The sequence below is a fragment of the Phaethon lepturus genome, unplaced genomic scaffold, assembly GCF_000687285.1.
Source record: "Phaethon lepturus isolate BGI_N335 unplaced genomic scaffold, ASM68728v1 scaffold21678, whole genome shotgun sequence".
NCBI classification, from domain to species: domain Eukaryota; kingdom Metazoa; phylum Chordata; class Aves; order Phaethontiformes; family Phaethontidae; genus Phaethon; species Phaethon lepturus.
This window is the reverse complement of record NW_010555884.1, coordinates 15,589-37,097: the sequence shown is the minus strand read 5'-3', so window position 1 is coordinate 37,097 and position 21,509 is coordinate 15,589. Positions and strand designations below refer to the sequence as shown.

Here is a 21,509-nt window from a genome sequence, read left to right as displayed (position 1 = left end):
GGGCTCGGCCATCCAGCCAGTTCCTCACCCGAAGGAGTAAACCTTCGTTTACTCAGCGAAGAGTAAACCTGTCTAAGCCAGGAGCCACCAGTTTCTCCAGGAGAATGCTGTGGGAGACGCTGTCAAAGGCTTTACTAAAGTCCAGGTAGACAACGTCCACAGCCTTTCCCTCATCCACTAGATGGGTCACCTGGTCATAGAAGGAAATCAGGCTGGTCAAGCAGGACCTGCCTTTCATGAACCCATGCTGGCTGGGCCTGATCCCTTGGTGGTCCTTCACATGCCCTGTGAGCACTCTCAAGATGAACCACTCCATGATCTTCCTGGGTATGGAGGTCAGGCTGACAGGCCTGTAGTTCCTGGGAAATCACCATTCTTGCTAATGCTTAAAAGAATAGGGTTGTTCATGTGCCATCCTCTTGGAGCTAGAAGTGAAATATAGGCATAAATATTTGTGGCATCAGTGGCTAAAATTTATATTTTCTTCATAAATGCAGAGTTTTTTTGAATGTACAAAGTCTTTGTCAGTTAAAAATCACATATTTCTATTTTCAAGTGACAGTTTTGGATTTGTTTCAGCAATATAGTGAAATTTTACTTTTATGAGATAAATATATTTTTTAAAATGCTTCCAAGACCCTATTTAAACTAAAAAATAATTTTCACTGTGAATCTTTGATAGAAGACTGTCTTTGAAGCAGTTCTGCTAACTTGATGGGAATGCTGTTGATTTGCAAAGCCAAAATAAGCCCTTCTCATTATTTTTATAAATGACTTTTTGATGTCTCATACAGCCATACACTAATATGTAATTGTGCCTTTGGCATTAGGGAACTTTTTGACAATAAATTTTCTTAGTAATGTCTCTCTTTTTTATAAAGCTATACTGGGAAGTAGGAAACCACATAAACAAGTACAAAGCATTCTCATTCAGCAGCGTAGGACAATGCAATGGGGAAAAGAGACTTAGCAGTAATAAATGAAAACTATTTAAATTCCTTTAAAAGGAAAAATAAGACAACCATACCTGTTAGACTCTAATTCAGCTGTGTGCATTATTTAAAAAGGGGAAGGAAGGAGGAGGGTGGTGTTTCCAGGTGTGTCTTCCCAAGCCATCAAGCTGATCTAGTCAAAATGGCTTCCAGACCTTAATTTGATACAAATAACAGGGAAGGGATAGAACTCTGCTGCTTTGGATTGTGGCAGTTTGAAAGCATGTTTCTGTGAAGCTCTTTAAAAATTCCTTTGGGAATGGACTGTGTATGACATGTATGGGTAATTGGCCCTTTCAGCTTCTTTGGTTTATCTGTACTGCTGTATTAAGACTGTCACTTGTGGGAATAACTCTTAGTGCTAGGGGACACTTGTTCTTAGGACTTCCCTTACAATGCAAAATAGGCTTATAAGGACTGCGCTAGGAAGATTATGGTCATCTGATCAGAAGTACAGATTTTCTTTTTTACTGTTCCCCTTAACCACTTTCCATTAGAAAGATGGATTTTGCAGTCAAAAATAGCTGCATGGCACAGCCAACTCTTTTCTGTTCAAATAAATCACATTCATCATTATTTCCATGCAGTGTTTTCATGAAGGGTTTATGTTACAAACTAAGAGAAAAATATTCATATGATAACAGTCATATTTTCATAGATGGGTTCTGGTTTGTATATTGATCTCCAGAAAAGGAGAATATGACTTGCTCAAAATCTTCTCATTCGGCTTTTAGCAGAAAGTTTGAATATACAAGCATATCTATTTTGTAAGCAGTAACACCTTGCCTTAGTGTTTCAGTACAAACGTTTTTCATATATACTAAATAAAAATGGAAATTTTACTACAATTAAAATGCAGGTTTTCTTGCTTTCATTAACAGATGATCTCTTCTCAATGCACTTCATGGTCTTGGCGTTTGATAGAGTTAGGGCCTCTCCAGAGTCTTTTGTACCAAAGACTACTTCAGCTTCAGAGGAAGACGTGAATTGAGCTTAAATAAGTAAAACACACATCTTACCTAGTCTTTATTTGCCATCCTGAAAAAGGAGCTAGTGCACAAATTTGGTGCAACTTCCTTTAAACAGCATTTTCATAAATTATTTTTGTATCTTCATATTCATCAGTCAGACCAGTCTGCACTGTGACTACAAGCAAACTGTAGTACATAAAATAACTAGATATTAATATCTATGATTGCAGTGTGGCCTAGATGGTGGAGTTAATAGGAGAACTTATTTGAATGTTTATGAATTTGAGAAGGAAGAGTATCTCTCTGGGCATTGGAGCAGAATATACATTTAAAGACTCTAAGGACTTAGAAGGGATGGATCACTATTGGAAGACTGGATTTTTATATTTGTTAATTCAGTAAAGTGGGGTTATTTCCAGGTGGAGGAATAGTGACAGCGTGTGAGTAGATTCTAACACCTGTTGTGAACACAGGGAAATGGGCCGGAAGAGTCTGGTGGCCTAGTGTGGTAGAACTGGCTGGCGTAGAAAAATAAAGACATCCTGTGTCTAGCTTGGGCAAGCTGACAAAAGTGTTCATTTGCTAGAATTATAAACAAACTCAACTTTGTTCACATGGTATATGTACATGTTCTACAGTAATTAAGCTGTGTTTGTAAAAATTTTTTTCATATTACACCTGGTTGTCTAGACTGCTGCCAGTGTCTGGTTCTTTGGGATTATGAAACCAAAGCAAGTGTTATTCTTAGTTTAATAGCTAAGAATAGGAAAAGAATATTTAGGAGCAGACGAAGAATTAACACTTTCTCTTCTGAAGACCTGGAAGAATATAAGGGACATGAGGAACTTCACCAGGCTTCACTATATATCTAACTTGTTTTTCTGAGCGATTCCTTATTCTCACTCTTAACTGTGGTGTTCAGGAGTGCAGGTTTTTTTCTTTAGATATACAGTTTGTCATTATTCAGACTTGAGAATTTTAGATTTTCTTTTTCTGTCTGTGCTTAAGTGACATATGAAACTTTTTTATAATGAGACTTCTAACATATAATAAAGGCCCAGAGATAGTAATTTATGTAGATACTGGAAAGTTCAACTAAATTATTTTGCTGTTTGACCTAACTGTGTGTTCTGTAAATTTTACAGGTGCACATGTGAATGAAGAGGACTTCTTGTTGTTGGAGCTCTTGGACTGGTTTAAGAATGACTTTTTTCATTGGGTAAATAATCTTCCTTGCAGCAAGTGTGGTGGGCAGACAGAGCCTAAAAGTGACTACCTGTTGCCTACTGATGATGATCTAAGGTGGAACGTCAGTCGAGTGGAAAATCATTACTGCAACCAGTGTCAGTTCTGTAATAGATTCCCAAGGTGAGCATAAAAGGATTTGGTTTGTCTTTTTTCTTGTCTTTCAAGAAACAGCTTTGCATTTGTGCTTTTTGTGAACAAGTGATAAATGGTTAGTTGGAAGATTGGGGAAGCTGTTTTAAGCAACATGATAGGATGGTTGATGAACCAGCAATTGCTTTATAAGATTAGAGATTTTTAAAAACAATGTATTACTTTGTTTTATGTGGTCTTGTTCTGAATACTTGTCTGATTTTTCTTTTTTTTTTTTTACTGTTAATTTGATAAAGTACAACTTCTAAATAAAATGCATTAGTAGTGGCATAGTATGTAGGTAGGCTGTTGGAGGTCACAAAGTGTAATGCACATCTTTTACTAACTATCAAAAGGACCAGCATATAAAATTCGTACTTTAAGATGAAGTCTAAGTCAATTTTGAAAACTGAAAAAAACAGATTCGTTTCAGTGCTTCTATAAACATGTGACAGAGTCATGTGAGTCAAAATGAACGTAAGAGTTCTGCTCACACTTGTTTTGTTCGGTTATCTTCTGTGGACTGAATGGCACTGAAATATGCTCAAATAATCACAAGGACAGTCATGACATAAAGATTTTGAAAGGTGAAATGTATTTTCAGTTCTTCTGGTTTTGTTTTGTTTTTCTCCTGTAGGTATAATAATCCTGAAAAACTTCTGGAAACCAGATGTGGACGCTGTGGCGAGTGGGCTAACTGTTTCACACTGTGTTGCAGAGCTGTAGGGTTTGAAGCTAGATATGTCTGGGACTGTACAGGTATCAGTATTCTAGAATATCGTTAATATAAACCTGTGCAAAATGAGGTCATATATTTTATGGTTCTGAGATTATATTAGCCATCAGGCCACATACAACGTTATGCAGTTCAGCTAACAAAGACAATGAAAATTCAATTTTCTGTCTTGCCTGATGAGATGAAATAGAGTTCTGCAAGTAAGGTTACATGACTGACTTCAGAATGATACAGTCTTTAGTTGAATCTAAGGGAACACCCTAACAGAGAAAGAGAAAGCTCTGGTAACCTTTTTGAATGTAGATGAAGAAAAAACATGTTCTTTCACATGTTCCTTCATTTAATAAATCAGGAAAAGTTACAATATTCTACAATATTAGGAGAGGATCTATCCTTATAATTAATTGTTTATTCTTGGCCTTTGTTATATAGATCATGTGTGGACTGAAGTATATTCTTCATCTCAGAAAAGATGGCTTCACTGTGATCCGTGTGAAAATGTCTGTGATAAACCTCTCCTCTATGAAACTGGGTGGGGCAAGAAGCTCTCCTACATAATTGCATTCTCCAAAGATGAGGTAAGAATAATGATGTTGAATAAAAACCAGACTCGCCCTGAGGTGTGTGATGTATTCCATCTTAGTGTGATTTCCAGAATTGTTATAGAAAAACATACTTTGGTTAGCTAGCCTCTTTAAATGAAGCAAGATGCATGGAAATTTTTGGTTGCTTTATTTTCTTCTTCAACTTGTGCTTGAGGTTGTTGATGTCACCTGGAGATACAGCTGTAAGCATGAAGAAGTACTCTCTAGAAGGACAGCACTCAGTGAAGCTACACTACGTGAAACAATTAATGCGCTAAATAGAACGGTATGTAGCTTTTCTTAAATGGATTTCTTTAAGTGAAACATAAGTGTCTTTCCAGAATGTGAAGTCCTTGAACAAAGGAATTAATTTGGTAACCTGACAGGAATGTCCATGCACCATGGAATGTAAAATGCTGCTAACTGTAATGTCACTTTACACTGAATACTTAAGAATCAGTCACAGTGCTGAATGTAGGTGAAAAAAGATAAAGAATGGTATGTAAAAGGATTATCATATTATCTCTTACATAGTCAAATGTCTGTGTATATACAGTGTGTGTGTATATAAAAAATATATACCGTGTGTATTGGATTATTTTTTTCTTGATGGCTTTGGAGTAGACGTGCACATCAACAGATGTTGGGGGTACACTACAGCTGCTTTTTAACAATGTGGGCTACTTGAGGGCAGCTGAGCATTTTCCACATCAATAATGCTAAACTTGAAAACAATAGTATTTATAGTTACAAGAAATGTAAGCCTAATTTGTTTTCCATGACTTTTTACAAGCTCTAGGAAGCAGGAGGAATGATTCACAGGCTGTTTCCAAAACTTCCAAGAAGTAAAGCTTCTCGAACTCTCCATCAGTAGAGCTTTGGTTCAGACCCACATATACTGTTCGTGCCTAACGTCCCCAAAACACATGGAGCCGTTTGCATTTCCATGTCCTGGTCACAGAACCCCAGTGCATTCAGCACCTCTCTGCTAAGCTTTTTCTACTCCCTGCTTGGGACAGGATGAACTTTTCTTGACTCGATATACTAGAATACCACAAAGCCTTGAACCACCTGTAAGGTTCCATTTTTGTCCCCTCTTCCTTCCAGGGCTAATTCCTGTGCATAGAAACTTTAATTCCTGTGACAGTATACAGCTGATGGCTTAATAAACAGTTTATGCCTTTTTAGAGGTCTGCTGTGGTTATAGCCACACACAAAGAGTGTGAAGAATTGAGCTGGATTCATGATTTCAAGCCCTGGCCTCAAATCTTTTATCAGTAATGAAAAATAAGAGTCACATAGCATTGTGGAGCACTGAGAAGGCTGACCACAGAGTAGCAAAATAAAAGGAAGTAAAGGATCAGAAATTCAAGTTGAAGAATACATGTGCTTTGTGCAGGTTTGTGGGAATTTAATGGTGTCCTCTCTGAGCATTGATCCCTTGCTGGCTGCAAAACTGATCTTGAGGTGCCCTTCTTCTGACCTACTGGCAATAGAAACCAGTCACCAGAGTCTTCTCCACCAGTTGTCCATAGGGAGAGATAACCTTGGAAATGAGGTGCTAGTAAATTGAAAAAATATTCTGACACGATTGATGGAATCAGGAAAGTATAAGCAACTAACTCACGGGCTGGCTTGCCTGACCTCCTTCTCACCTCAATAATGTCAACATAGGATCATGCTCTGTTTCGCTTACAGCTGAGAACTTACTAGAGAACTCCAGTAAAGAACCGCGTTGCCATCTCCAACAGATGGTGCTGCACATTGGCCTATTGGCTTGTCTCTTATTTTTTCCACATACTTTTCAGGACTGTGCAGCTCATGAGCTGACATGAGCACTTAGTTCTAACAGAAAGAATGGACATTCTGGTCATGTTTTAAATGAAAATTTAATTAAAAAACAAGTGTAAGGCAGAAGGCAATAAATGCACTTCCAAGACACTCTTCTGTTTCTTCTATATTCCTCTCTCTACATGTGGAAAATCTTCTCTTTGCTGGATGATTTGCCTACTGCTTCCCTACTGCTTTCCAGTATTATTAAAGCTGTCTTGTGATTCTATTAGAACGCTTTTGTCTGTCTTTTTGATGGTATCTTGTTTGAGGAACAACTTAACTCTTGTTTTATACAAGCTGAATGATACTCATGCTCCCCTCCTCCTACACATACTTCATTTGCTCAGTAGCTGTTTAGAATGTTTGATTAATTTATTAAATTGATAACAAATTTAATCCCTGTAAGTAACTGCTCTTACTCCTTTTTTTTCTTTTGTCTGTTGTGGTTGGAATTGGATTTCAGGAACTTAGAGGCAGTTTGCCAGCAGATTGCTAAAAGAACAGTTTTTCTTTCTTACATTTGTCCTAGTCAAAAGGCCTTTCCTAAAGTGCATACTAAGGCAAAAATGCAGAGGGAGTCAGGGGGCCATTAAAAAGTTGCTGTCTTAGGATCTCCATGTCATAAAATGTCAATAAAAGGAAATGGCCTCAAGTTGCACCAGAGGAGGTTTAGATTAGATATTAGCAAAAATTTCTTCACCGAGAGAGTGGTCAAGCATTGGAACAGGCTGCCCAGGGAGGTGGTGGAGTCACCATCACTGGAAGGGTTCAAAAATTATGTGGATGTGGCATTTCAGGACATGGTTTAGTGGGCATGGTGGTGTTGGGTTGATGGTTGGACTTGATGATCTTGAAGGTCTTTTCCAACCTTAATGATTCTGTGATACTCAACAGCTTCTGCGATCAATAGAGGGGTAAGGCAGCTCACCCCTAGAACTATAAAGACATTTTATAGCAGGTTTCTATTCCACTGCTCAGTCACAAGTCTCCATTTCACAGTATACCGTTTCCTTCGCTGCAACCTATTCAGCAGATAACTGATGTAGTCAAAGGCCTCTGCTAACTTTCCCTTTTCCCATCGTGTCCTAGAGACTTGTTCCCCACTAGGAGGGATTGTAGTCCTGATGTCTTTTGATGCAGAGCTCCAACGCTGCATCTTTCAAGCTCAGTTCTTCCGAGTTGCAATTAAAGAGAAGCACAGTATGCAGTATACATTATCACCTATACTGCAATGTTAGTGAAAATGGAATCTAAGATACCATTATTGTGCTTTCCTGCATATGAGCAATGACTCTAGTCATTATTTCTCTGCATATCTGTCTGTTTAGTGGCCAAATGGAGATAACACAACAGTTCAAAGGATGTCGAGTGACTGTTGCTGTTAAATGGAAGAGGCAAGGTTAATTTAATCTGTTTAGGACACTATTTTACTTCTCAGAAATACTTTGTGTGTTTTATTTGGGTTAGGCATTCCCAAATGGGTGTGTAGCCAACCATCTGATGTCATTCTGTAGTACCGTATCACACTCTGACTACAAAACTTTTCTTTACCCTGCTTTGTATAGGCACTGCTCTATTCCAGTCCATTATATGTTGCCTCTATAGAAAATGAGAAGAGGACCATGAACTTTCACTGCTTTCATTGGCAGTTGAAGAGTGGGCAGGGAAACAAATTATTTTTTTATTTGCTCCAGGCCCCATTTTTTGGTAGTGATTGTGAATGATTATAGCTACAGCCAGGTCAGATCTTAAAATGAAAACTAGTAATTTAGGTTGAGTTGTGACCATGTCATGATGATTGATGTGAGATGAACCAGTATTCCTTGTTTAAAGGTTTGAATTCAATTTCTACCCTCAAATTAACTGTTGCTTACCCAGCAGTAGGTCCACTTAAATCACAGGTTATCCATCTCCCAAAGCACAGTTCTTCGGGAAGCATCAACAGCATAACTCAGATATGATGCAGAACTGATATTAAAACTTCAGTTCATAACGCCTCTTCCTTCCTATTTGCTCTGTTGGCCAAAGAAAGGTGAGCATGTATGTAGAGGGTAATACCTTAAGAAAAAACAAAAGCAGGAAGTTTGAGCCATGACAGTTGATACTGGAGTTCTTGGAATCTGCTTCAGTACATGGGTGGTATTGATGACAGTGTCATTCATAGGAAATGTTGTTACATGTTTTCCCAGCACAGGCAGTGTTGATCTCTGCAGACTCTGAGCATTACGCATGTCTTACAGGCTGCTAGTATTTATATGCAAGAGTCTACTGGAGGCGTGGGGAGATGACAAGAATTAGTGTACTTGTACTCTTTACAGTTGAGGAACTTACTCATTTCTTGTATCGTGCATAAAAGGCCTGTCTTCTGAAACAGAAGCACTGTTGTGTTGAAGCACTGTTCTTAAGCAGGTTTTGGTTTTTTTTCCAGATACTGTTATGACAGCTGCAGAGCAAGGGCAACCAGTTCTCAGTGTGGCATCACTGATTTCTTCCCTACATCAAAGGGTCTCAAAGAAAATTGTAGATTGGTATTGATAACTTAGGGTAAGCCATACCAAACTTCCTCTGAGTTGGAGTGAGTTCTGTAGTACTGCATATGGATATCCAAAGTATAAGCAACTGTTAGACTCAGGAAGGCCTGGTGTTTCACAAGGAACTGCTGCAGTCACTGCTTGTCATCCATCAACACAAGCAGAGGTGTATTTCCCCCTTGCTGTGCTAGAACTGGTACTTATTCAGCTGGAATTTGTTTAGCTGGAGCTGTTTCTCATAATTTCTCTGTATCTACTTTCCTTTATCCAGTTTCACATTGTTGTCTGGAACAAAAACCCTTCAAATGCCTCTCTTCTGATCCCTAATAGCAAAATTTTGTGGGGTCAGGACTGCTTTTGAGATAATTGGAATACTTATTGGCCTGAAGTTTCAGGTCCTAGTGGACTGAGTGTGCATGCCTTGGGCAATCACCAAAATATTAAAAAAGATTATGTGTAATCATTTGCATACTCAATGTTGAACTTATTTTTCCAACCCTGTGCGGGTGTATCCACAGTTAAGGAAAAAGACTTCACATATCAGCTCTGTATATTTGATGGGAAAATCATGGAGACAAAACGCCAGCTTCTCAATGAATTTTTTGTAAATTGTGTATCAAAAAAATGCCCATAGTTTTATTTATGTGGACAAAGAAAGCTATAAGCTCTTCAGAAGGGATAGGCAAGGAAGGAGAGGCAGTGGGGTAGCCCTGTATGTTAGGGAGTGTTTTGATTGTCTAGAGCTTAATGCTGGTGACGATAGGGTTGAGTGCTTATGGGTAAGAATCACAGGGAAGGCCAACAAGGCAGATATCACAGTGGGAGTCTGTTGTAGACCACCCAACCAGGGAAAAGATACAGACGAAATATTCTATAAGCAGCTGGGAGAAGTCTCACAATTGCTAGCGCTTGTTCTCATGGGGGACTTCAGCTTAGAAGACATCAACTGATGTCTGCTGGAAATACAACACAGCAGAGAGGAAACAGTCTAGGACGTTCCTGGGGTGTGTGGAAGAGAACTTCCTGACACAGCTGGTGAGTGAGCCAACTAGGGAAGGCTCCCCGCTGGACCTGTTGTTTGTGAACAGAGAAGGACTTGTGGGTGATATGACATCTGGAGGCTGTCTTGGGCATAGTGATCACAAAATGACAGAGTTTTCAATTCTTGGAGAAGTAAGGAAGCGGGTGAGCAAAACCGTTACCTTGGACTTCTGGAGGGCAGACTTTGGTGTGTTTAGGAGCCTGGTTGACAGAGTCCCTTGGGAGGCAGTCCTGAAGGGCAAAGAAGGAGTGCAGGAAGGCTGGATATTCTCAAGAAGGAGAACTTAAAAGAGCAGGCTGTCCCCATGTCCTGAAAGATGAGCTGGTGGGGAAGAAGACTGGCCTGGCTGAACAGAGAGCTTTTATTGGAACTCAGGAAGAAAAGGAGAGTTTATGACCTTTGGAAGAAGGGGCAGGTTAACACAGAAGGATGACAAGGATGTCATGAGGTTATGCAGGGAGAAAGTGACAAGGTCTAATGCCCAACTAGAACTTAATCTGGCTACTGCTGTAAAAGACAATAAAACATGTTTCTATAGATACATTAGCAACAAAAGGAGACGTAAGGAGAATCTCCATCCCTTACTGGATGCGGGGAGGAAACATAGTGACAAAGGATGAGGGAAAGCCTGAGGTACTTAATGCTGCCTTCGCCCCAGTCTTTAATAGTAAGACCAGTTGTTTTCAGGATTCCCAGCCCCCTGAGCTGGAATACAGGGGTGGGGAGCAGAATGAAGTCCCCATTATCCAAGGGGAAATGGTTGGCAATCTGCTAAACCACTTAGACACAAACAAGTCCATGGGCCTGGATGGAATCCACCCAAGGGTACTGAGGAAGCTGGCAGAAGTGCTCACCAAGGCATTTTCCATCATTTATCAACAGTCCTGGCTAACTGGGGAAGTCCTAGTTGACTGGAGGTTAGCAAATGTGATGCGTATCTACAAGAAGGGCCAGAAGGAGGATCCAGGGAATTACAGGCCTGTCGGGTGACCTTAATGCTGGGGAAGGTTATAGAGCAGATCATCTTGAGTGCCATCACACAGCATGTATATGACAACCAGGTGATCAGGCCCAGTCAGCATGGATTTTATGAAAGGCAGGTCCTGCTTGACCAACCTGATCTTCTATGACAAGGTGACCCGCTTAGTGGATGAGGGAAAGGCTGTGCATGTTGTCTACCTGGACTTTAGTAAAGCCTTTGATACCATTTCCCACAGCATTGTCCTGGAGAAACTGGCTGCTCATGGCTTGGGTGGGTGTGCTCTTCTGGGTAAAAAACTGGCTGGATGGCTAGGCCCAGAGAGTTGTGGTAAATGGATGGTGGCTGGTCACAAGTGGTGTTCCCCAGGGCTCAGTACTGGGGCCAATTCTGTTTAATATCTTATCAATGATCTGGATGAGATGATTGAGTGCACCCTCAGTAAGTTTGTAGACACCAAGTTGGGCGTGAGTGTTGATCTGCTTGAAGGTTGAAAGGCTCTACAGAGGGAACTGGACGGGCTAGATCGATGGGCTAAGGCCAGCTGTATGAGGTTCGACAAGGCCAAGTGCCGGGTCCTGCACTTGCGTCACAACAACCCCATGCAATGCTACATGCTTGGGGAAAAGTGGCTGGAAAGCTGCCTGGTTGAAAAGGATAAGGGTGTCGGTCAACAGCCATCTGAATATAATCCAGCAGTGTGGCCAAGAAGGCCAACAGCATCCTGGCTCGTATCAGAAATAGTGTGGCCAGCAGGACTAGGGAGATGATTGTCTCCCTGTACTCAGCACTGGTGAGGCTGCACCTCAAATACTGTGTTCTAGTTTTGGGCCCCTCACTACAGGAGAGACATTGACATGCTGGAGTGTGTTCAAAGAAGGACAATGAAGCTGGTGAAGCGTCTAGAGCAGGGTCGTAAGACTTGTGTCTTATGATGAGCAGCTGAGGGAACTGGGGTGGTTTAGCCTGGAGAAAAGGAGGCTGAGGGGAAGCCTCATTGCTCTCTACAACTACCTGAAAGGAGGTTGCAATGAGATGGGTGTTGGTCTCTCCTCCCAAGTAACAAGTGATAGGACAAGAAGAAACAACCTCAAGTTGCGCCAGGGGAGGTTTAGATTGGATATTAGGAAAAATAGGAAAAATTTCTTCACCAAAGGGGTTGTCAAGCATTGGAACGGGCTGCCCAGGGAAGTGGTGGAGTCACCATTCCTGGAGGTATTTAAAAGATGTGTAGATGTGGTGTTTAGGGACATGGTTTAGTGGTGGACTTGGCAGCGTTAGGTTAACGGTTGGACTTGATGATCTTAAAGGTCTTTTCCAACCTAAACAATTGTATGTTTCTATGATTCTATGTGGCATATAATTCATTTTCTTTTCCACTAATTTACCTGGAAGCATAGGTGATAAGTTTTTCTCAATTTTGTTTATGACAGAATCAGTCACTGTGAAATAACTCTTTCAGAGAACAACTGAATCTTCTGTTTGGCTTAATCACAAAAACAAAACTGTTGTCAACCAAATCACTCCACCTTAGAGAAGTTTGACCCAATAGTTACGCTTGCTTTTTCTTTTCCCGAAATAATATCAAGAACAGCTATGGTACAGAATACATATGAATAGCTATAAAATATGCTATGCAAGTGTTTTATCATCCAAGCAAATGCATTATAAACATAGTGCAAACATCACTTTAAAAGAAATCTAAATAGTTAATACATGCAAGTGCACAGAAAAAGCACCACTGTTGAATAACCATGCAGTTATGACTGATTTATATTTGCATGTGTGGTATAAGATTAGCATTTCTAACAGTCAGCCTAGACTATAAATATTAGTCTGTTTTTTCAATTCTTTTTGCTATTGGTGTCATTCTAGAGCAGAACTACAAATACCTTTTTTCTGATTTTTTTAACTTTTTTTCTTAAATGTGTTTTCAGAGACAACGATATTTGTCAGAAAATAGAAAAAGAGAGCTCTTGGAAAGAACAATTGTGGAGCTTGTTGAATTTATTTCTCCTAAAACGCCTAAACCTGGAGAATATGGTGGAAGGACATCAGGTTCAATGGCTTGGCGAGTAGCCAGAGGTGAAGTTGGTCGAGAGGTATTTAACTTTTGCACTGGTGACCATCTTAGAGGTAGCTAACTAGAGGTTCTATGATTATGGTCTGCAGAGGAACAGCAGTTCATGGTAGGTAGTTCATGAACAGATTTAGTTCAAATAGTGAGACTTGCAGAAACGTTAGGTGCAAGTTTGATGTGAATTCAGTAGAGGTCCACAAGTAATTTTTGAGGATTAATGGTGTTCTATTGATTCTAAAAATGTTTGGGAATCCTTGATCTGAAGTGTGTTTTGCTCTTACAAGTTAATAAAAAAAATACTTGATTTCCTTTTAATTAGTTACATTGTGATAGAACTAGAAAGTTTAAGGCAGTTGAAAACAGTTGGGAAAACCTTAAAGAATGTTTGTCTGTAGTATGAGTTACTATTGGTTAAAGCCTAAAATTAGGTTTTGACCAACTATTTTTGTTAAATCAACAGTGTGGGAGCAATTAGGATTGTGTAAGTAGAACAATCTCTTCAATAATAAGCGCAGTTGATATGAGAATCAATGTTTTTGACTATTTCTGAAAGCAAGATTTTATTTTTAATTATTTTATGCCAAAATACACTTTCCCAGAACCATAGCCATATTTAGCTTGAGCCAGCATGCAAATCTGGCTTTTACTTAAATTTTATTCTCTTACTTAAATTTTCTAGATTTATGTTATTTTTTTAATAATTTACTTCAAAAAGTAATTATGTGAAAATTTTAAAAATAAAATTAGTGCTCCCCTCTGGAAAAGGTGCAGGTCTACTGTAGGAAACAGGTTTAAATCTTTTGTTTTGCAGAAATGCTTTTTTCCATGACCTTTCTTAAAATTATTTTTTTTTAGTTGGCAGCAAGACTGAATTGAGAACCCATGGCATGCTGTTTAAAAGTATCATAATCTTACTGAAATGTATTGGGGAATGAAGGTGCTTGTATCTTTTGCCTTTTTCAGAAAAGAGAAGAAGTAATTTTTATTCCCTCTGAAAAAGAGAAGACATCGAAACTCTTCCACCTCATCTACAATATAGTAGAAGATAGTTATACACGGATTTCCAATAATAATGAAAAAATAACTGGCTGGGAAACAGGTGTTTGGAAGGCAGAGTCTATTTGGAGAAAGGTTGAAACAGACTGGAAAATGGTAAGGATAACAATTATTAAAAGCATAAAATCTACTGTAAAAGTATAACTCCAATAAAATAGAAAACCCTTGCCAATGTTTGGCATCAAAACCTCTCTTGGTGCCCACAGAATGTAGCTGATGTTAGTAAATGTTACTGTTAAACTTTAGGTAAGATTGCCAGATGATTGAAGAAATTGTAAATAAATTTATCTTGTCTTTCAGAAAGGATGACCAAATTCTCTGCAGATAGGTAAAATCCTTGCTAGAGCACCAAATTAAAAAAAAAAAAAGCTTCCTTCTTATGCTTTTGGACAAGTGCACAATACTGTTTTATTGAAAAGCAGTACTTCTCTTCAAAGCACGTTTTTTATTTGTTTGTTTTGGAGAATAGCTTTATAATGTATCATATCTCTGATGCATAACCAAAGGAAGAAATCGTCATCCTAAGTGTTATAGTTGCATCTGCAAGAAGGCAAAACCTGTCAGTTATCCAGTTTACTCTATACCCTGCCCAGACTCCTTCCCATCTGTCAGGACACTGAGCAGCAGCAGAATCATATGCTCTATATCTAAGAGAATGATGCCTGTAAAATGGGAAGGGGTCATTTACTAGCAAACAGCGTTTTCCGGAACAGCTACCAACTGTGGAACTGAGCATTCCTGTCAGGGACTATAGCATGTTACTGCTTTGTTCCCCTGTCATTTTACTAGTCTGAAAGGTTCTCTGGCCAAACATTCGTCTAGCTTAGGAAATTGTTTGTTTCCCGTTAATGGGAAATGGAGCTAAGTATATAACTGTCTTCTGAGGTTTTCTGTGCTGTGTCTATACGTAACTGACTTGCAAAATGCAATGGGGGAATAGCTTGGAGAGGTTATTCTACATAAAAGAGAATTAATAAGGGAAGAAACTGGAGAATAATATAAAAGATATTGCAAGAAACGTACTGTCTTTGCACTGAAACAAATTACAAGTTTGCTGTTCTGCTCAGCTCTACTAATCAGGTAAAACAGGGAGGGACTGATCTGTAAGGCCAAGCAAAAAGAGTTTACCCTTGTGTTCAACAGCACCTCATTTTTTTCTAGATAAAGAATGAGAGGATGACATTGAGAAATTAGATGCTACAGATCCAGATATATCTCAGACTTGTTAAAGCATGTTGGTTCTACAGGAATAGCATACTGCAGAAAGTCTGTGTATGAATCTAAAATTACTTTTTGTTGTGGGTTGTTTGTATTATGGGAGACAGCAGAGGGAAAGGTTGTTTGGGGTTTGCCTATTCTTTTTCTAATGCCTCAGGTAGATCTGCAGGGTATGGATTTGGAGTTTAATTCAGCAGCTGTCCAGGAAACTTACCAGCCAAAGGAGCCTTCATAGAAATATTTTGTTTATCATTTACTATGTGAAGAATGGAAAGGAATTTAAATATAAAAGCCACAGTAAAGGTAACTATAGGTATTAGCCCAGGAGTAACAGAAAAAAAAAATCAGTTACGTATTTTGTCTTTGCAATGTTGTTGATCAAAATGATTCAGACAGATGATCATCTTGGCTGATCTGATAGTAGCCATCTCCATTGTATTTGTGCATCTTCTTGCTATTCAGTGTCACTTGACTTTATCGTACACAATTCAAACAGGTACAAAACACAAATTTAATCAGATTATTCAGAGATAACTTGGCATCCAGGGCTCAAACAAGCAGACCACAGTAGGTGGCAGTAAGAATGTAAGAACTTGCAGATCTAAAATCCATTAGTTTCTAAAAGCTTGTTTTCCAGAAGAATTGCTCCAGTAAAAGAGAATTTGAATGAGGCTTTTTCTTTTTTTTTTTTTCTTTCTCCTGAATTCAGACTTTTTTCAAATAATCCTGGAAAAAGAGTAGCCAGGTGTGAAAGTTAAAGGACAGTCAAAAAGACACAGAAGGAAATGTTAACTTCTGTTTTTCTGATTAAATGTTTGGATATTATAATGGAAGATGAGACAGGATAATGTTTTAGTTTTTATCCTTAAAAGCCTATGTTTAGTGCACCTCAACCAAGTAGTAATTAATGGAGTGTTTTGGCTTCCTTACTGAAGTACAGCAATTCAGTAGGATCTGATCAAGAGAAATCTCTTGCTAGAACTAGCTGAGGTACTTTAAAAAATCATGTGGAGATCAGTACTTTCATGAACATCAAGATTATATTCACATGAAAGCAGGTTAAATTGTTACATTTTCATAGGTGATCTTCAGTGTAACACCTCACATTTTGGAGTTTTTCTGCTTTCTTAAACATGAGAATTAACATTTTTATGCCTGGTGCATAATGACACTAAAATTCTGTTTTGTAGTCTGTCAATGACATTTTTGTATTAGGGTGAGATCTTTAGTAAAACATACTACTGTGTTTTATTAACATTTTATTCAGGGTTGTTCTTTCCAGATTAAAAATTAAAGAGCTGTCTAAGTCCATTCAGTATGACATTAATCAGAAGCCTGGACATGACAGAATTCTGATAAGTTTTCTTAACTAGGGATTCTGAAAGGATCATGACAGTTTTGACTCTTTGATCTGTAATGTCTGTTGTCTTGGTTTGCTGATAATAGCTGCTAGACTCTAAAGGACCATCAGACGCTTATTAAAAAATTCTTATGAGGGTTCATAGTAACTTTAATGAATGTTAACATACAGGCTTGACTGTTATCCCAGGTGAATTTTAGAACAGCATTGGGACTACATTAAATTATGCCAATCTCTAACAGTTCAAATAATGTTAATACAGGATTTATATACAGCTAGCATGTATGATTTGCTTTAACCAAGACATGTCAAGTCCTAGGAGAAGTGGTGTGCAGCTAGCAGCCACATCTGAAGAATCCAAAATACTGATTACACAGTTTTCTTCATCAGCAATACTGAACAACCAAAATGAACAACCAAAGTGTGTGGGCCAGTGCGTTTATATAAAAAACAGAAGTCTGCTCTTTTTTTTAAATAATAACCTTAGGTATTTTTGTGGCTTAAACTTTATCAAGCACGTTAAAATAGATTAGTGTTCCCTAGTGAAGGACTATGAACATGTACAATTTCCTAACTGTGGAATAGATTTAAGGATTCGGAATGATATATACAAAATTGTACTATGTACAGTTTTAAAGGTTCAGAGACTTGATCAAGAATGAAAGTGTGCTATCTTAAGATTTTATGTCCTTGTTACAATGATTAATTAGATGTGTGTTGATCATCTCAGTTTTTGATGTGCTGACTATGTCTTCTTTCCATTTAGGTTTATTTAGCTCGAAAAGAGGGGTCATCCTCTGCTTACATCAGCTGGAAGTTTGAGTGCAAGTCAGTCAGTCTAAAAATAGATAACATTTCAGTTAGGACAAGCAGTCAGACATTTCAGAGTGGAAGAATAAAGTGGAGACTTTGCTCTCCAACAGCAGAAATTGCTCTGATAGGAGGTAAGTGTGTAATTTAAATAATGAATTATTTCATGCAGCAAAGGTGTAATTGGGAATAAATAGTTTATATGGGGAGAGCATTGTGCAAATACTAAAAACGAAATGCAAATGCCTTTTTTACTCTTCCAACTCAGTCTTTCTTAGCAAGGTCAAGAAAATACTGTGCTTTTAATCAAAACTGGTACAAAAAGCTGGTACAAAACCCAGTTTAATTAACATACACAGCCCTACCTGCAACAGAGCAGGGTCAGGAAGAACACAGAGTGAATACAAGATAGTTGTGTGTTTTACTAGGAAGGACAGATGCTTCCGTGTGTGGTGACTTCAGTCTTGACAAGGTCCTCAGAGCACGAGCACTGAACAAATAATAAGTAAAAATTTGCAGCTTTTTTTTTTTTTGCCTCTCGTTGACAGATGGATTTGAGTAGTTGCAACTGAGATCTTTAAATATTCATTACAACTTACCTTTTTTAACATGCATTCTAGCATTATATACTGTCTGGAGCAGTGACTTAATTGTTTATCTTTTCCTCCAATAGATAAAAATCTTTGCTCCTATTCAGATTTTTCTGGTGCAACAGAAGTTATGTTGGAAGCAACTCTAAGTGGAGGGGATGGTGAAGCTGCATGGCAACACACACAGCTGTTTAGAGAGAGCTTAACAGGATGTGGAGAAAATTGCTTGGAGATAATTATAAAACTCAGCGACCTCTGAGAACCTGAACTGAAGAGATGTTCTTTGGATTCCTTGAAAACGTTATACCATGGATACAAGATGAAGATTTGTTTGGCAGTTCCTGTTCATCCTTCTTGCAGCTTATTTCCTGTTTCACTTCTTCCATTTAGCCAACTTGAAACTGCACGTGTATTGAATAGGTAAACATCACAATGAAAACCTCTTCACTTTAAAAACAAACACCAAAATTAAGGGATTGAATCATTAAATACCTTTTTCTTAAACTATATGATGAAAAAGAAACAGTTTTTAGGAAGCAAAACATGATCATGAGAGCACAGAGCAATTGTAATGGATTTTAATTTGGAATTTTGGGGTTGGCTTGCTGGGGTTTTTTTTATAATCCACTCCTTGGAAAAACAGTTTGAATTCCATTTTCCAATTACAACGGATGCTTGTGATGATTTTATAATATTTTAAAGAATAATAGAAGACTTAGACATTTCAAAAGGAAAATATGACTGGGTAATAACTAGAAGAGATGAAATTAATATAAATTTTGAGGCAATCTTGAAATGATCTTGTTAGATATCTGAGTATTAAGCTTGCATTTAATACCTAGAAATGTTCGGAAATATGATGGTGTGCTAGGAAAATAAACTAATTTTGAAATAAGTGTTCATTATGTACCTAAAATTGTCATGGGTATTATATGAAATTGGGATTTAAAACTGAACAACATCAGAATTTTTTTTTCTATGAAAAAATAGATTATTCATTATAAATAGTTTATAATGATATAAATTCAGATTTGCCCACTTTTTAAAAGAATTATTAAGCATGTAGGTTGAAATCACTTTACAACCTATTGTCTTGAGTTGCTTTGAATACTATTCCCAAATTTGCTGTAAAAGTATACACAATTTTTCTGTTCATTAATGCAGTGTTTAAATTTCTTTTTATTGAATATAATAAAAACTGCCACCCAGGAGATTTCAGATGTAGCAGTGCTGTGAATAAAGTATGGAGTGAATGTTCAGATTAGGTAGTCTTTAGCAGAGAAATCGAGGAAGGCTATGTCTGGATTGTGCAAGAAATTTTCTATTATAGGACTATAATGCAAAGTTCAAATGATAGTTTTATTTTAACATAAGTGAAAATTAGGAATGATGTTCTCAAGATCAGTGCTTTTAAAGTTTTTATTCCTTGTTCTGGCCCTTCCAACCACTGTAATGATTTGAAATGATTGTCAAAAATAATTTTCGTTGAAATAAATGTTTGCTGACCTTTCAACAAACCTAAGCAAATATAAGACTGTTCAGATTTTATTAGGAAAATGCATATGCACAGTGAACGTAGACATCAAAATTATGCCACAGACATCTTAGAAAGTAGTAGATTATGTCAGTTTGGGAGTGACAGAATGATGTACGATGGATTATATACTTTGCTTCAGAATATAAATTGACAGTTTATGAGGGAGATTAGAAAGAAATAGTCTCACTTATTTAATACAGGACAACACAGCGGCAGGGAACTGTATGGAAGGGTGTTAATCGACGCTTGACTAATGCAAATTCATAAATTGAATTTGCCAGTCTCCATTCAAAACTCCTTCTGTATTTAGTTTCAGCTAAATGCTAGTTCTGAAATTTTGAGTGGGAACCCAACAGAAAAGTATTTTAGTCTAATCTGTATACTATGTTGGAAGAAAAAAGGCATAAAAAGAAGACTTAGTGACACCAATCAACAAAAATATTTCGTCTTCATAATTTTGATAGCTGTAGAAGAATCTGCTTTAAAACAGAAATTATTTCTTGCATCATATTACATAAAATAGAGGACTATGAGGATTTGCAGAACAGCTTAACTGCATTTGATAATTTGAAAGCAGAAGGCAGAATAAATTTAAAAGTAATAAGATAAAAGTAACTTTCCCACAATTTTGGCCAGAATCTCTGGGGGAAGAGTAGTAGCTGCAGATAACTTAAAGTCATCCACTCAAACTGGAGTAGTTGAAGTCCTTATTAAAATATTTGAATGAAATAAAAAGATGGAAAAATGCCTCGTCAATCTAATTAATCAAGAAGTACTTCTGTATTCGTAAGATCACATGCAAGGAATAAAAGTTTTATTTTAGGAAAGAATTAATGAGTGAAAAAACTCAGACTGAATAGAACTAATCTGAAAAAGTTAAATGGAACTCCTTCAGGTGTCTTTTGGAGTATCCTATAAACAGTGAACACTTTGAATCTCTTCATGCATAAGCTGTTTTAAAGGCACTAATTTCCTCTGTTGATCTCTATTTCCGTGCAACTGTTAATAAATGTTTAATTATTTTTTGAAACCAGAGGTAATTCCTCATCAATAGTAGCTTAATAATAGTTTACAGTATCCTGAAATTGCAATATTATATGGTGGAAAGATCTGTGCTGCAATGTGCTCTAAAAGAATGGGTATTTTAAGTTACTCTGGCAATGATGATACTGGTTGAATTGTAGCAGGTTTTGATCAGGGCATATGTAGCTAACAGTCAGTGCTTACTCAGCTACTTAGAAGTTTGAGGAGGGAGAGGTTAAACTGGGAAAGAAAAAATATTGTTGACTAGAAATGTATTGCTTAATGTCAACGTAGGTAACACGAGCAATGTTTTCTAGAATTCGATTTACTCTGGTGCATTTTCAAGACTTACTAGCTCTCCAGTGTGCCATGGGTGCCTTCCCAAGCTGCACTGAGATGTAACAGTGAAATCTTTTCAAATCAAATTTTACATAAATACTATACTATCCAGTTAATGCTTGCAAACTAATTTTGGAGTGCATGTTTTCCAACAGAACTGTGTGAGAGCCTGTGCACAGAAGTCCTCCTTTCAGACAAGCATTTGTTGTACGCACTGTTGTCTCTTTGCAGTCGATCATACAGCTGTTCATTTCTTCATATCCTGTTTTGACTCTGAATGCTGCGTGCAGAATAGCAACCACTAGTGGCAACCCACAAAATTGTAGTAATTTCCTACACCCCAGGAAGTGGCTGGGAAAATGTATCTTTAAAACATATGAAGGAAGCCCCCTTGTAGGCAGTGTAGAGAGAAAGCACAGGTATGCAGGAATCAAGCAAACTTCATTATAAA

The 21,509-nt window shown here is 37.8% G+C and overlaps 1 protein-coding gene across 1 annotated transcript; it reads left to right on the top strand.

The window, feature by feature from the left end:
- Positions 1-3,108: 3,108 nt before the first annotated feature.
- On the top strand, positions 3,109-18,418 carry NGLY1 (N-glycanase 1; the record flags this gene model as incomplete). The annotated part of the gene is made up of 8 exons (XM_010292310.1): positions 3,109-3,331; positions 3,978-4,099; positions 4,509-4,654; positions 4,836-4,946; positions 12,983-13,147; positions 14,089-14,277; positions 17,526-17,703; positions 18,243-18,418. Coding segments are annotated over 8 exons (1,310 nt in total), but the record flags the coding sequence as incomplete, so codon positions are not given.
- Between the last annotated feature and the right edge of the window lie 3,091 nt (positions 18,419-21,509).